This window comes from Mastigoproctus giganteus, chromosome 5 (genome assembly GCF_048544385.1).
Source record: "Mastigoproctus giganteus isolate SK-2022 chromosome 5, ASM4854438v1, whole genome shotgun sequence".
In the NCBI taxonomy this organism is placed as follows: Eukaryota; Metazoa; Arthropoda; class Arachnida; order Uropygi; family Thelyphonidae; genus Mastigoproctus; species Mastigoproctus giganteus.
The window spans coordinates 42,858,281-42,874,575 of record NC_143579.1 but is presented as its reverse complement, the minus strand read 5'-3'; the positions used below and the strand labels follow the sequence as shown (position 1 = coordinate 42,874,575).

General features: G+C 37.1%; 1 protein-coding gene across 2 annotated transcripts in view; it reads right to left on the bottom strand.

Moving 5' to 3' along the window:
* Positions 1–9,750: 9,750 nt before the first annotated feature.
* The window catches only part of CSN7 (COP9 signalosome subunit 7), an 81,081-nt gene continuing 74,536 nt past the window's right edge, over positions 9,751–16,295 (bottom strand). For both annotated transcript variants that reach the window (XM_090373158.1, XM_090373157.1), the window contains exon 8: positions 9,751–9,930. In XM_090373158.1, coding sequence (XP_090229284.1) covers positions 9,894–9,930 — 37 coding nt within the window. In that variant the 3' untranslated portion in view covers positions 9,751–9,893. The remainder of the gene's footprint in view (positions 9,931–16,295) is intronic.

Below are 16,295 nucleotides of genomic sequence, written 5' to 3'. Positions count from 1 at the left end.
ACAACCGCACTACTTCTCAACAGTACATAGTAGTAATGGTGGACAGTATGGTAGTTTTGCTACTTGGGAGGGAAGGGAAACGAAAAAAATGTTTATATTTTGCTGCTGGGTGCCATTTTGTTTTTTTGGCTTTATTTTTTTCACTAGATGGCGGCTGTGGTATTTTCAGAATTTTATTTTATTTTTACCTTGGGCTGGGCTTGAACTGGGGTTGCCTGCAGTGGTGTTTTCTCTCGGCCGAGTCCCCTGTTAGTTTCACATTAGATGTAGCCTTTGAATACAGCAATTGACATCAAAAGAAGAATTTTAAATTTTTGTGAATATTTTGAAAGTTAATTATGTGAGTGCATTGTGGGTCTTAATTAGGAAGATGCATTCTGGGATGAAAGTTTCATGGGTATGTTGGGGGATTGCCACTGCCACTATAGTTCCCTGCAGGGGCTGTTTGCCTGCAAAGCAGTCACATGATGTTTGTATACGATGAAAAACCTTAAACTTAAAAAAAATTTTGACAAAATTCCATCTGTTCTTGAGAGCTGAAAGATAAAATCTAGCTTTGTAATTTTGAAACCTTTTCAAGTGTGATTGTATCTGCCACTGAACATTCTTAAAAGTTTAGTTTTTTTCTAAACAAAATTCCTGTTGTTGGCAATACCTGACAATAAAATTATCTACAACTAAATATTCTTAATTCTGTGTTTGTAACTTGGAAACCTTTTCAAGTCTACCTGCAATGACTTTGTTTCCTGAAATCTCTGAATCTACTTAATGTGTAAAAATGTCCAAAATAAAAAGTTTAAAATTAAAAATTAAGCAGATGAGTTGTTGTTGTCAATAGTTTAGCAATTAAGTTTATTTCTCGATAATATGAAGGAGCCACACAGACAGGAAGCTATTTTCTATTTAACAGAGCATGTTGTTAGCTGTATGTTATGCCTATCATATCGTGTTTATTTCTGCTTTACAAGTCATCACTGGATGTATGCCACACGGCTTTTGTTTTTATATCAGAACATGGAATCTCTGTCAGCTTTTCTGGTATTACAATTGATGTTTAAACAGTGTAAAATCTGTAAAAACACACCGCTAGAATCTTCTTAAGCTGTGGCAAGATCACTGGTCCAGTACTTCTAAGGGTATTTTAATTTTGAAATTTATCTGATCTATTCAACGTTCTGTACCAAAATGGTTATTTCTGAGTACTGAATTTATTCTTACTGGTCATGGCTCCCTGCAAGCCAAACTTGCACCTTCAACCTTTTTAATGATCCTCATTACCTCTGTGTACCTTTAGAATGTCAGGAGCATGGCTTGTCCCATTACCAGGATCTCTGACAGCCCCTTAATTCTACTTGTGAATTCTTCTCTCCATGTCATGAATCCTTACTACTGCAGGCCAATTAAGTCTTTCAAAAGCTGTAATTTTTCTCAGGCAGTTTTTTTCCAGATGGTGCCATATGATGTTGATGCCTAGCAACTACTACTATACTGTGCCTGTTCTAGACATCTCTACACTACCTATGCAGTACTTCCTGCTTCCTTCTACTTAGATTGACTCTGTTCTGATCACTATCATTTGCTTTTGAGCACAGTAGTCTGTTTTGTCCACTGTGGTCACTTTATGGCCACACGACTATTACCATCTTCACTCTTTTATTTTTCTTTATGCTATTTCTTCTATCCAATCTGTGTGCTTAGTATATGTCCACTGACACCTACTTTTGGTGTCTGTTTTTTGTTAAACGTTATGTTGCTGGCATTGTGCTAGATCTAGGTGCAGGATCTAATTACTTTTACATTATTCTTCTTTTCTCTTCCTTTTGTTTTATCCTATTTTCTTTCGAATGAGTGTAAAAGTGTGTCAATTGAATCTAGCAATTCAAGGACCGGCCTTTGCAGGATTTCTGAATTCCAGAAGAATCTGACGCTACTGAAAAAACAGAGTCCATGAAATAAGTATAGAAGCTATAGAATATTATTCGTGTATGGAGTAGGACCCACAAAATAATGGAATATATTTTACACATACTCAAATATCTTGAAGTGAATGGTTATTGAATGGTTAATAAATAAAAACATCCACATGTGCAGAGATATTTGAAGGTACAAAGACATATAAAGATAATTTCAAAATGAGGAGGGAGCTGTAAAAGACATTACCCATACTGAAGTACTTATTATATTAGCATTAGCATTAGGAGAGGCATTTGATGCAAGAAAGCAAGCTTCTGCAGCATCAGCCAAAAAAAAAATAAAAAAAACCACTTCCACTTCACCCCTGTTTGTTCAAAATACCTGTCCAGCTAAGAGTTAAACTTATTTAGGCTATCAACTTCCACGACAAGGGATGGAAGTCTGTTCCACCAACCAACCACCCACTGGCTAAAGGCAAATTTCCGCACATATATTCTACATTGTCTTTCCTCAATTTGAATTTATGCCCTCTCAGGTGATTATTCTGAGCAAGAGGAAGAATCCAACAGCATTGAGCATGCTCAAACCATTCAAGGCTTTATACACCTCTATCAGATCACCTCACTGGTGCCTAGTCTCCAGACACTGTAATTTGCAAAACTTAAGCCTTTCTTTGTAAGAGCATCTCTTTGTTCCATTCACTAATCTTGTTGCCCTTCTCTGTCCTCTTTCCAGCAGCTCTACATCCTTCTTGAAATGAGGCCTCCAGACCTATATACAGTACTCTAGGTGTGGCCTGACCATTGCCTTATACAAGGGAATAATCACCTCCTTATCCCCGCTAGAAAAATTCCTATATATCATTGACAATACACCATGAGCTACTCTTGCAGCCTGTCTGCACTGCTCAGAGAACTTCATATCTGCCTGCACAATCACCCCCAGGTCCCTTTCATTCTCTACCACTGTCAGTGTAGTACCACAGAGTTAATACGTTGCTCTGGGGTTGCTGTTTCCCATATGTAGTACTTTACATTTGTCAATGTTAAACCTCATTTGCCACCTCTCAGCCCATCTGCTCAACCTTTCTAGACCCTGTTGCAGCAGCATAGTGTCAGTAGTGCCCTTGACAACCCTGCCAACCTTCGTATTGTCTGCAAACTTGGACATTAAGCTTGATATACCATCATCAATATCATTTATAAATACAGAAAACAATAATGGACCCAACACTGAACTCTGAGGGACTCCACTAATAACATTAGTCCCCGATGAGCAGTGTCCATTGATTACCACTCTCTGTCTTCTCCCCCTCAACTACCCCTTTATCCATAGCAGCAATTTGCCTCCAATGCCACACTGCTCCAATTTGTGCAGCAGTCTTCCATGTGCAACAGTATCAAAAGCCTTTCTAAGATCCAAGTATATAATATCAAAGTTATTCCCTGCATCCAGTTCTTTTGTGACTGCATCATAGTATCCAATCAAATTGGTCAGGCAAGACTTCCCCCTTAACAAAACCACGCTGTGTCCGAGCTATAACTGAAGTCTTGTCTAGATGATCTTGCAGTGCTTCTTTAACCAGTGCCTCCATTAATTTTCCTGGAACAGAAGTTAAACTCACAGGTCTATAATTACTTGTGTCAGCCTTTGATCCTCCTTTGTGAATTGGGGTCACATTTGCACATCTCAGGCTAGGCCCATCATAAGCAGGATTGACTGCAAGCAAACAGGGGAGTGAATGAAGTGTAAGGGCAGTTATCCATGATATTAACACATAAATCGTGAATTGTTAATGGTTTCTATAGATAATTTACTAACATCAGTCACAGGTTTTGAGAAATCTCCAGGTTTCTGGTTGAAGTTGCTTTTAATTTCAAAATCTTAACATCTGATATAAAAAAAATTCAAGTATTAGAATAAAATGAAGTCCAAAATATGATTATAAATTAGACTTGTCAGGAGCCTTTCAAATCTTTGGATCAAAATTTGAAATCAGTAATAATCAAGCCCCAGACTAGAGCATCAAAGCAACATGCACAAAGTAGCAGGAGTGCTGTGACTCAGGGAAAAACCAAAGGGGACGATTCTCCAATGCATCAGAGCCTAAAAAATGTGCAGCTTGTGAAATGTTTGCAAACGTTCTAGAACAGGACATCAACTAACGAAAGAGGATGTCTTTGTGTGTGCTAGGTGCAGAGAGTGTCAAGAATTTAGGCACCAATTCAACATTCTGATGAGAGTTTGAAGAGTAGTGTAGATGCCTTTGAAGGAATTAAAATGGGGGCCCATCACACTCTCAGTTGTCCAACCCAACAGAGAGCTTACTCTTGTGCATCAGGCAATATAGCAAAAACATTCAGGACAGAATGAGCTGGTCCCACAGCAGCTAGTTATTGTCTGCGACTCTATTGTCAGGGAGACAGAAAATATATTGCGCAAAAAGCACAGGTGATACAGGACCAGGGTATGTCTGCCAGGGAAAAAAGTTGATGACATTGTAGAGCAGATATATTTTAAGGGCACAAAGGGTGATAATGTTGTATACACTGGCACTAATGAAATTAAGAGTAGATCTGCAGACTTACTTAATAAGTACAGGTCAATGTTGAAAATAAGTTGCAAGTTAGGGTTAGATTTGAAAGTATCTGCAATTCTGCCCAGACACAATAGGAGGGAGTATATGATGAGAGCCTTGTCAATCAATTCGACATGGAGAGATTGTACAAGGCTCGTGGTGTACAATTTTTCTCAGTGTGGTCTGTGCTTGTAAACAGGAGAGATTGTTTCTACAGGGATGGAATACACTTAAATAGAAAGGGTGCAAGAATATTTGCTGATGCTATTGAGACAGTGTTAGGTGGGTCGGAAAACTGCTAGCTTGAGGTAGTTCACAGGCTAATAGATTAACAGAAGCTACAGGCAGAGGCGAAAGTGATTCTTGCACTGTTTCTATTGGAATGGGCAGCAGCCTGGAAAGCAAGGTGCTGGGTATTTCAAGGACTGCTGGGAGTCATCATGGAACAAGTAAATACATGGGTTGTGTCAGGGTAACTAAGAGTAAGAATATGTATACTTGCATGTACACCAATGCTAGGAGTATAGCATATAAATTTGATGAATTTGAGGTGCTGTGAAGGATTCAAAGGCAGATATTGTTGGGTTATCAGAGATGTGGTGTCACACAGAGATAAGGAATGAAGAATGGGAATTTGGGGAGTACAATATGTACAGAAAGAATAGGCAGGAAAGAAGAGGAGGAGGTGTTATGCTGTTAGTTAAGAAACAGATTAAATCTGAGGAAGTGCATCCAGTTGACATGGGTGGACAGTGCACTGTTTGATCAGTTTGGTGTGACATAATCACTGGTAAAGCAAATTTAAGAGTAGGAGTTTGTTATAGACCTAATGACTGGTAAGTACAGCGAATAATTCTACAGAGAAATAGAGGGTGCCAGTAAATCAGATTGTCTTATAATGGGGGATTTTAACTTTCCAGATACAGACTGGAACTTGAGGTTGGTCACTGATACACTAGCAAGACTTTTGTGGATTTATTGGATGATAGTATTCTACAGCAACATGTTCGAGGCAACCATAGAGAGTAATACTCTTGATCTGATTATCAGCTGTGATTATTCATGCATTAAGAATCTACAAATAAAGGAACCACTAGGTGGCAGTAATCACAGTGTACTGATGTGGGATTTACTAAAAGATGTAACTACCATCAGGGGTAAAAGGAAGGGTTTTTGTTTTTGCAAAGGTGACTACAGTGGTCTCAGACAGTTTTTAAATTCTATACAGTGAGACCAACTGATGATGTTACTGGCAATAAATTCCAAATGGGAAGCATTCAAGGATTTACCATATTTCCCCACGTATAAGACTCACCCTTTTTCGAAAAATTTGGGGTCTAAAAACTGGATGCGTCTTATACAGTGGTTGTAGATTTTTTTATTTGCATTTTCCGCTTTTTCACGCTTGTTGTCTTTGCGCACATTGTTCCACACTTGTTACCGGTATATTAGGTTACGTTTTGCCACATTCTGCCCAAAAATTACTCAGAAAATATTTTCATACAGTGCTGAATTCAAGTTAAAAGTGATCCAGTTTGCAAAAGTGAATGGAAATCGTGCTGCTGAATGTAAGTTTGGTCCTCCTCCAACTGAGAAAACAATCTGAGCCTGGCTAAGGGAAGAAGAAACCCTACTGAAAATGCCATGGCAAAAGAAGGCCATGAGAGGCAAGTCAGCAAAATGGCCTGATTTAGAGAGGGAATTGAAGAGCAAAGGGCAATTGGAATTCCTGTGTCCACAAAGATGGTTCAGCATGAGGCAAGAAGAATTGCTGATGAAAAAGAAGTTACTGATTTCAAAGGAGGACACAATTGGTGCTTCAGGTTCATGAAACGGAATGGACTAAGCATGCATACACACACACCAGACTTGACCAAAAAGATGCCTGAAAGCTATGAGCAGAAGGTCCTTGAATTTCACCGTTTTGTCATTCAATGTCGGAAGACACATCAGCTTGAGTTGGGACAGATTGCAAACATGGACGAAGTCCCCCTTCAATTTGATGTCCCAAGTAACAGAACTGTTGATGAGAAGGGGATGAAAACTGTAACTGTGAAGACAAGTGGACATGAAAAGAGCCATTATACAGTTGTTTTAGTTTGTTGTGCCGATGGAACCAAGCTGCCTCCTATGCTGATTTTCAAACACAAAACAATGCCAAAAGAAGACATTCCTCGAGGAGTGATTGTCCACGTTTATGACAAGGATTGGATGGATCAGGATAGGATGAAGATCTGGTTTGAGAAAGTTTGGAGCAGGAGACCAGGTGGGCTCTTACGCAAACCTGTCCTATTGGTACTTGATCAGTTCAGGGCACACATAACAAAAAACACAAAGAAGATTGCTGCAGAGCAAAAAACAAAACTTGCCGTCATACCTGGAGGCTTGACATCTCAGCTCCAACCACTTGATCTCAGCATTAATAAACACTTCAAAGCTGCCATGAGGGATGAATGGAACCAATAGATGAAGTCTTCTGGGGACAATTTGAATCCAGCAGGAAGAGTGAAGAAACCAACTATAGGAGAAGTTTGTACCTGGGTGAAAAGATCCTGGGATAATATCAAAATTAAGATCGTTGTCAAGTCATTTAAGAAGTGTGGCATTTCAAATGCCATAGATGGAACTGAGGACGAGGCAATATATGAAGACAGTGATTCGTCATCAGACACAGATGAGGACAAGCTAATGGATTGGAGTTTTGACAGTGATGACGAGTTGTATGAATTTTATGATGAAAAAAACTTTAGTTCAATAACTTTATGTAATACATTTTTTTTCAAATTGTGGGCCCCAAAATTAAGGTGCATCTTATGCATGGGGAGATACAGTAATCTTGGACGCTACTAAGCATTTATACCAACTAAGAAATACTGTTCAAGGTTTCAGCCTAAATGGATGTCAGATGAACTAATGAGACTCGTGGCAGAGAAGAAAAATGCATGGGATGCATATAAATTGTCAGGAGACAGACTCCTATGGTGGATATAAGATAGTCTGTAATCAATTGACAAAAGAGATTAGGCAAGCAAAGGCAGATTATGAGAAATCTCTGGCAAAGGATGCAAAGAAAACAGTAAAGACTTCTTAAATTATGTAAACTCTAAAAGGACTGTTACAGACCTGTTACTTTAACTTCTGTTCTGAGGAAAATAATGGAGTCACTGGTTAAAGAAGCACCGTAAGATCATCTAGACAAGATTGCAGTTATAATTCAGACACAGAAAAGGTTTGTTAAGGGGAAGTCTTGTGGAGTCACTGGTTAAAGAAGCACTGCAAGATCATCTAGACAAGATTACAGTTCAGACACAGCAAGGGTTTGTTAAGGGGAATGATGTGGTCACAAAGGAATTGGATGCAAACAATAATTTTGATATATACTTGGATTTTAGGAAAGCTTTTGATACTTTTGCACATGGAAGCACACGGAATAGTATGGCATTAAGCGCAAGTTACTAAAATGGAAACAAGAAAGGATGTTAAAAGACAGAGAGTGGTAATCAATGGACACTGCTCTTCATGGACTAATGTTATTAGTTGAGTTTCCTAGGTGTCTGTGTTAGGCCCATTGTTGTATTCTATATTTATCAATGATATTGATGAAGGTATAGCAGGCTTAATGTCCAAGTTTACAGATGATACGAAAGTTGGCACGTTTGTTAATGACAGTAAGGATGGTACGCTACTGCAACAGGATCTAGAAAAGTTGAGCAGATGGGCTGAGAGAGGGGCAACTGAAGTTTAACATTGACAAATGCAAAGTACTGCATATGGGTAGCAGTAACCCCTGAGTAACATACTGTGTGGTACTACACTCAGGGTAGTGGAGAATGAAAAAGACCTTGGAATAATTGTACAATCAGATATGAAGTTTTCTGAGCAGTGCAGACAGGCTGCAAGAGTAGCTCATGGGGTATTGTCAATGATATACAGGAATTTTGCTAGCAGGGATAAGGAGGTAATTATCCCCTTGTATAAGGCAATGGTCAGGCCACACCTTGAGTACTGCATACTGGTCTGGAGGCTTCATTTTAGGAAAGCTACTAGAACAAATACAGAGAAGGGCAACGAGATTAGTAAGTGGAACAAACTGCTATGAAATCGGCTTAACTTACGCAAATTGCAGCACCTGGAGACTAGGCACCTGTGAGGTGATCTGATTGAGATGTATAAGGCCTGGAATGGTTTGAGCAACCTCAATGCTGATGAGATTCTTCATCTTGCTCAGATTGTAGACCAGATGTGCAGAAATTTTCCATTAGCCAGTGCGTGGTTGATTGCTGGAACAAACTTCCATCTGTCATTGTAGAAGTTGAGAGCTTAAATAATTTGAAGGCTGAACTAGACAACCTTTTGGAGAGAACAGATGGGTGAAACAGGAAGGGGTTATTTTTTTTTTTTTTGTTTTTTTTTTGGCTGATGCTAAATAAGCTTGCTTTCTTGCATCATATGCTTGTACCAATGCCAATATTTTAAGAAGTGAAAGATGAAACTCTGGATACTAAATATTTTAGCCTTCCAGCCCCTAGTATAAAGGTCTAGAAACATACCTGCAAATAAAAAAGTATAAGAGCAACTAGTTGAGAAACAAAAGCATCTATTTCTCAGCTGGAAAGAGTCATGATCAGTCCTTCAGTCAATTTTATAGACATATTTTGATAGGGCAATCCTATAAACTCAATATATAATATTGTATCTTAAAAAACTGAAGAAATATTTAAAGCAAGATCAATCACTATGGAACAAGAGAATGATTATGCTTCAATATGACAATGCACATCCATATCACAATATGAAGATTAAAGAATTAATCAGAAAACTGCAATGAACTGTAGGTGCCTCCATAGCCAGGTGGGCAGGAGCAGCAGTGCGTAGCAAACGCTTCTTGATTAGACCACGGTTTGAGCCCATGACCACCAAATACAGAGAATGCAGAAAGGTCAGGGAATGACCACCACATATCTCCGGAGCAATATGGCCTTAGTTGCTAATGCTCCAAATAACATACAACAGCAATGAACTGTACCACCCCATCAGAATGCAAGGTGGATGACAGGTAACACAATGGCAGATTTATATCATGCCACATCCATTTTATTCTTAACAAATATCATGCACAAATAAGCAGTCACAGATGACACATGTTATGTTAAATTTTGATAACTCAAGTAAAGATGATTGATTTTATTAACAATTTACTCAGAAAAATTATTATTTCTTTTTTTAAATCAGGTTTTTAGGAATAATAAGCAGAAATAAATGTTTAGGAAATTTTTATTTTTTACTATAAACGTAAGTTACATTTGTTTTTAATTTAGAATTTATTTACTACAAATCAGATAACAGAATAAACTAGATCATCACAAATCTGCACTTGTTTAGCTGAGAAAAACAGCTTGAATTATGATTTTTGCCAAAATTTTCCACTTCCTTTTAACCTGAAACAACATTAAAATAAAAAAAAAGACATTTTAAAATTTAATTATTTTCAATTTTTATTTATCCAAATAACTGTACAATAAATATACTTTCTATCTTGCTTTAAAATGAAACAGGTGATTTTGGTAAGTTTCCATCTACTCAATTGAAATCTTGGATTAAATTGTTGTATTGCTCACTATTTTATCAGAAAGTGAAAACCACATATATATTAATCAGAGGAAGGCTAAAGCCTTCTCCCCCATGATCTAAATAATGTGGATTTTTTATGCTATATGACAATTAAAACTAAATAATTTCCCAGACAACTGCTTTAGCTCCCCCACCACTTAAAAAATCCTGGTACTGACCCTGATATTAATCAAATTTTATATGAGCCTAATATATAAATATGACATTTTAGTTACCATTTAAAAACATTTCTTTCATGTCTGCTGCTTAGAGTATTAAATGTTTCTTCAAGAACCAGCAATTGTTGACCAGCATGATAGTTTACTTTCTTCAGTACTGTTTTTAAATAATATAAATAACTTAATGGAACCTTTCTCAATGCTACTGATGGCATCTAACATAATTGAAAAAAACTCCAAACTGCAAATGTGAGTTTAAAAAACAGATCTTCAATGACATCTCCCACCTCATTGCTTTATAGTCCTGTAGGATGTCTTCTACAAGTTCACTATACTTATCAGCTTTAGCATTGCTAAGAAATTAGCATTAAGTGCTTTAAATGCCTTCCATGCTTTTTTTTAACCATTAAAGATGTCACTGATTTGCAAACTTGCAAAACTATTTAGATTTTTAGGAAAATAAAAATGTCCACTTTTATCTAAGTATCACTGCTACATATTGGGTATCTATCACTAAGGCATCATTTTAATACACAGTAAACTCACAGAGTGCAAACGAAGTTTGCAATACAGCATCATTACTAATCTCATACTGTGAAATTCTTCAAAAGGAGTTGCCTAGCCTTGCAGTTTTTAATAAGTAATTCCTAAATAGAGAAGGCTATTGTTACTTATTCTCAGTTTATTGCCACCATCCAGACAGCCCTGTTTCAGGAATTTTTTTTTGTTGGTTGTTGGCACATCGGCTTCTGTGGCCACATTGCACCTCTCAACGTTTTTGAATTTTCTATTCTGATCCAAGCCTGAGGCGGGTAAATTGCCTGCCTGGCAACCTTTGGGTTGCCAGGCAGGCAATTTACCCACCCAGCTAGGCCGGTCGGCAGGAATTTTTGTTCCCTCTTCAGTAGGCAGGTAGGCACTGTGAGTGTAGGAGCAGGCAATCTGATATTATTTCAGGTTGCCTGCTATTATGCTCTCAGGTTGGCATCTCTCATATTGCAAAAATATTTCACAATGTGAGAGATGCCAAAAGATGTGCAAATTTAATGTGCTGTATTTATGGCCTTTTAAAGCTTCTGGCTGCAGGAATTTACGAATATGTACTGGGTAGTGCACTAAGGCATCATTTTAATGCACAGTAAACTCATGAAGAGGAACAAACAAAGTTTGCAACACAACATCTTATATTGTGAAATCCTTCACGAGTTGCCTAGCCTTGCACTTTTTAATAAGTAATGCTTCTCAAACAGCGAAGACTATTGCTATTAATTTTCAATTTATTACTACCACCCAGCCAGCACTGTTTTGAGAATTTTTGTTTCCTCTTCAGTGGGTGGATAGACATTGCAAATGAAAGAATACACAACTTGAAAGTGAAATATTTTCTCAGTATGAGAAATGCCAAAAGGTGGATAAATTTTAAGTAATGCATTTATGCCATTGTGTTAAATTTGCACTATATAAATAACAAGTCTTCTATTGTAATAAGTAATAATAGTCTTCTATTGTAATAAGTAATAATAGTCTTCTATTGTAATAATAGTCTTCTATTGTAATAAGTAAGAACATTCTTCTCTATTTAGGAAGCATTACTTATTCAAAAGTGCAAGGATAAGCAACTTGTAAAGGATTTTGCAATATGAGATGTTATAGTAAATATAACATATTGCAAACTTCATTTGTTCTCTTCTTGAGTTTACTGCATATTAAAAATGATGCACCACACAATATGTATTAGTAAAATTCTACAGTTAGAGGCCTAAAACACCCACAAATGCATCCCATTAAATACAGTAAACCCCCGCTATTCGCGGTATCTGTATTCGCGGTTTCGCGTATTTGCGATCGCTGATTTAATATAAAATGAAACCTAAAAAAAAAAATGTGAATTTTAAAGGGCCGTGAATATTTTCCGCAATAAAAAACATGGGCGTGGCTAAAATTATCTTTCCCGGTCAAAACAGCGCTCAATGGGTGGGGGGGAGAGGGGTAACAAAATCGCGAGCGTGGATGTTTCTCGCTAATCCTTGTTCGGTATGTGTTATGTGTTGTCGTGGAAGGTTTCGTCGTTTGCTTTTAATTTATATGCTTATAAATTGAATAAATTTATCAATTTATAAATTTACATGCTTACAAAAGTGATAAATCTACCATTTTGCAGTGTGTAAAACAGACTTTTTCGAGTGTGTTAACGGAAGAAAGCGACTTTATTGTGGACAAGTTCTTTCTAACCCGTACAAAAATATGGCTACGAATAAGGAGGGAAATGTGAAAATGTCAAAGAAGGTGATGACATTAGCGAATAACATTGAGTTATTAGACAAAATTTCTAATGGTGAAAGTGTCTCCTCAGTGGCAAAACATTATAAAAATCAATGAGTCAACAGTACGATCAATCAAGAAATCCGCTGTAGTGTCCGTGAAAACGCGCTAATTGCTTAAGTAACTCATGATGTTAAATTAGTAAAAATGGAAAAAGCTTTAAATCTGTGGATAGAAGATCGAACTCAAAATAAAATTCCGTTAAGTTCACTCATCATTCGTGAAAAAGCAAAACTTCTTTATCAACACTATAGCGAAACTGGTGATAGTACTGGCGGGATAAGTTTTTTTTGCTAGCAAAGGCGCTGGTTTGAAAGAGTCGTTTGAAATTTCTAATAAATATTACATTTAATATTAAATTGTTTCTTATTTTCATTTCGATGCCATATGCTTGTATTTCTAATGGTCATATTATGAAGGTACATATAATACATATATAGACAAAATTTTAGACTAGTTTTTCTTATATATTTCATACTTTGGAACGGAACCCCTTTATTACTATGGGAGCCATAACTCGGTATTCGCGACATTTCTCAGGAACGTAACCCCCGCGAATAGCGGGGGTTTACTGTATCTCTGTATCACTATTGGGAATTGCTCCTTAAATATATAAATATTTTGTCATCCTTATTCATAGCCTAAACAAAAGTTTTCTTCAAGTCCAGTGTAATGTGGAATAGAGCCAAGAGAACTTTTCCTGACTTGACATTGGCTGTTATGAGGCACTTTTCTGAGCTGGCACTAAACTATCTAATGGGCCATTCTTTAACCACATAATGGTGATATTTATCTCAGCTATCCCACTATCATAAAAAGCAGCAATACTTCATAAAGGGCACCTCCTTAGCCAGGTAGGCAGGAGCAGCATACGCTTCTTGATTAGACCAGAGTTCGAGCCCGTGACCACCAAATACGGAAGATGCAGAAAGATCAGGGAATGACCACCGCATATCCCCGGACCAATATGGCCTTAGTTGCTAATGCTCCTAAAAACCAAATAACAACAACTTCAGAAAGCCCAAGTGTTATGGCTTTTAGGTCACTGCAAATGTTCCATCCATATTCTCATAGGATTCCTTCATGTGGACGCATATGATACTGGAATATATGCATATGTATTTCCATGTAGAGGTTCCATGTCTTTAACATATGTTTGGATAAATCAATGAGGATATGCCATTCATGTGGACTGTGTTTCTATCTCAGTGCTCCCATTAGTCCATTTACTTGATTATAAATACAAATTCATCACTCACAGAAAAAAGGTAATGCTAAGCTGTTTTTGATGTTTATTGAAATAGTTATCTTTGAACTTTTTGAGGTGATTCCACCTTTGTGGTTTACAGCAAATTCAGCTTAATTTTTAGAGGGACTTAGATCTTTAACCCTTTCTTTAGCAAGTTTCCAGATAGTATGTATACCACCTGAAGCAACTTTTTTTTTGAAGAATTTGGAAGTTTGTAAAAAGTGAAAATAATATACATAAATATTATTTTCAATGCTTTTATACATTGTTTTTTTACTATTTTGACTTTATAGCTGAACTTCAGAGTGAGATTATAGTCAAAAATAAAAGCTCACCATTACTTTTTTCTTTTTCATTCAGTAATATTGTCTACATTTATATACATATCATTTTATTCAATTTCATCAATTTCTGGATGTGAATTCCAGAGAATTTCTTCATTTTCAGTGTTTAAATCCATATTATCTCAAATTTTATTGAAAAGTTGCACTCTCCTACACCAATTTTTGAAACTATTGTAAATATAACAAGTTAGTTATTGTGTGCAATACGTTACATTTCAGGTGTATTAGCAAATAGTAATAATTCATGATTTATAAAAAGCAACAACTTTTATGCACGAACTGATAACATTTCATTTCTATGCATCTGCCATATTGCCCATTCATTCTTCCACCACCAGCAGAAAAAACATAATATCCAGTGCTTCATCTACAATATATGCTGTATGGATAGCCTATGTGATTTGTATTAAAATAATAATAATATTAATAATGATTGCCAGATTTCTATCAGTTTGATTTTAATGAAATTTGGGAAGGCTCAAAATATAAAATTTCATGACAATCCATCCACTGAGAGCTGAGTTATTACATGCAAATTGACGGATAGCCTATGTGATAAGTATGAAAAAAAAAAAAAAGAAATAATAATTGCCAAATTTCTACTTGTACAATTTTAATGAAATTTGGGATGGCTTGATAAATCCATAAAAGATCTGAATATAAATTAATTCAAAACTTATATGTGAGCTTACTAGCAAAAGGGTTAATGAGATCATTCAACTCTGAATATAATATCAAGTGAAATGTGGGTGTAGATGGTTGAAACTTCAGATCAGGTTCACAAAAACATGATGGTTAATTTCTGAGATTCTTGCCAGATTCTTCCTTGGCTAAAGTCCATGTCAGGTGGCTTACCACTGGAAAACTATGGTCATGGAGTACTGATCTTAGGGCGCCTCCGTAGCCAGGTGGGCAGGAGCAGCAGTGCGTAGCACACGCTTCTTAATCTAGACCGGGGTTCGAGCCCGTGCCCACCAAATACGGAGGATGCGGAAAAGTCAGTGAATGACCACCGCATATCCCCAGAGCAATATGGTCTTAGTTGCTAATGCTCCTAAAAACCAAACAACAAACAAACGTACTGATCTTATGGCTAACAGCAAGTTCAGGTACTTTATACATATTTTGACTTAACAGAAAAGCCAAACAATTATTAAACATATGTAACATTTAAAATGTAAAATTCATAAGAATCATGCACAAGTGTTGCAACATACATGCAGAGCTCAGCTCTTGTCCGCATCTTAAATCTGAAATATAACTCACATGTCTTCTTGATCAGACAAGACAATAAATTCAACCCCAGGGGCTCACATCTGGTGAGTATGGGCTTGGCACACCCACGGTCCTGAGCTGGATATCATCATTCTTCTTTTTCTTGATGATTCTCCCCTCCTCTCTCTCTCTCTCTCTCTCTCTCTCTCTCTCTCGGGGTAATTCAGAATTTTTTTTTTTTGCTAGTGCAGCATAAGTCTCAGGCTTCCTTGCACCATATGGCTAATAATTATAATAATAATAATAATAATGTTTTAGGGATTTTTATTATTTAACAGTTTACTTCTTTTATAAGAAATTGTCCCAAAAACTGTCACCATTTTTTTAAAATCTGTTTTCCAAAAAATTACATTCACCCAGGGTCTTATTCGCCACTGTCACCTTTGAAGTAGTTCCCTTGAGAGCATAAACAACAATCCCAGGGCTTCTCCTATGATTTGAATGTGTTCTGAAAGTCCTTCTCCGTCACAGTGTTCAGTACCGCATGCAATTCGGTTTGGATATCCTCTATGCTGTCAAATCTTTGACCCTTCAGCTTGATTTTCATTCTTGGGAGAAGGAAGAAGTCACAGGGGGCTAGGTCTGGTGAATAGGGGGGGGAGACGATTGTCATGATGTTGGATGCCAAAAACTGTGCCACGGTGAGAGATGTGTGGGCCCGTGTGTTGTCTGACGAAGGACTTAGTTCTTTGGATGCCACTTCTCTGGATGTTTCCTCCTGAAGGGTTCCCTTAACCACCTCAGGATGTTACAATAGAACTTTGCATTTACAGTCTGGCCAGGAGGGATGATTTCCTTATGAATAATCCTGTCAATGTCCAAAA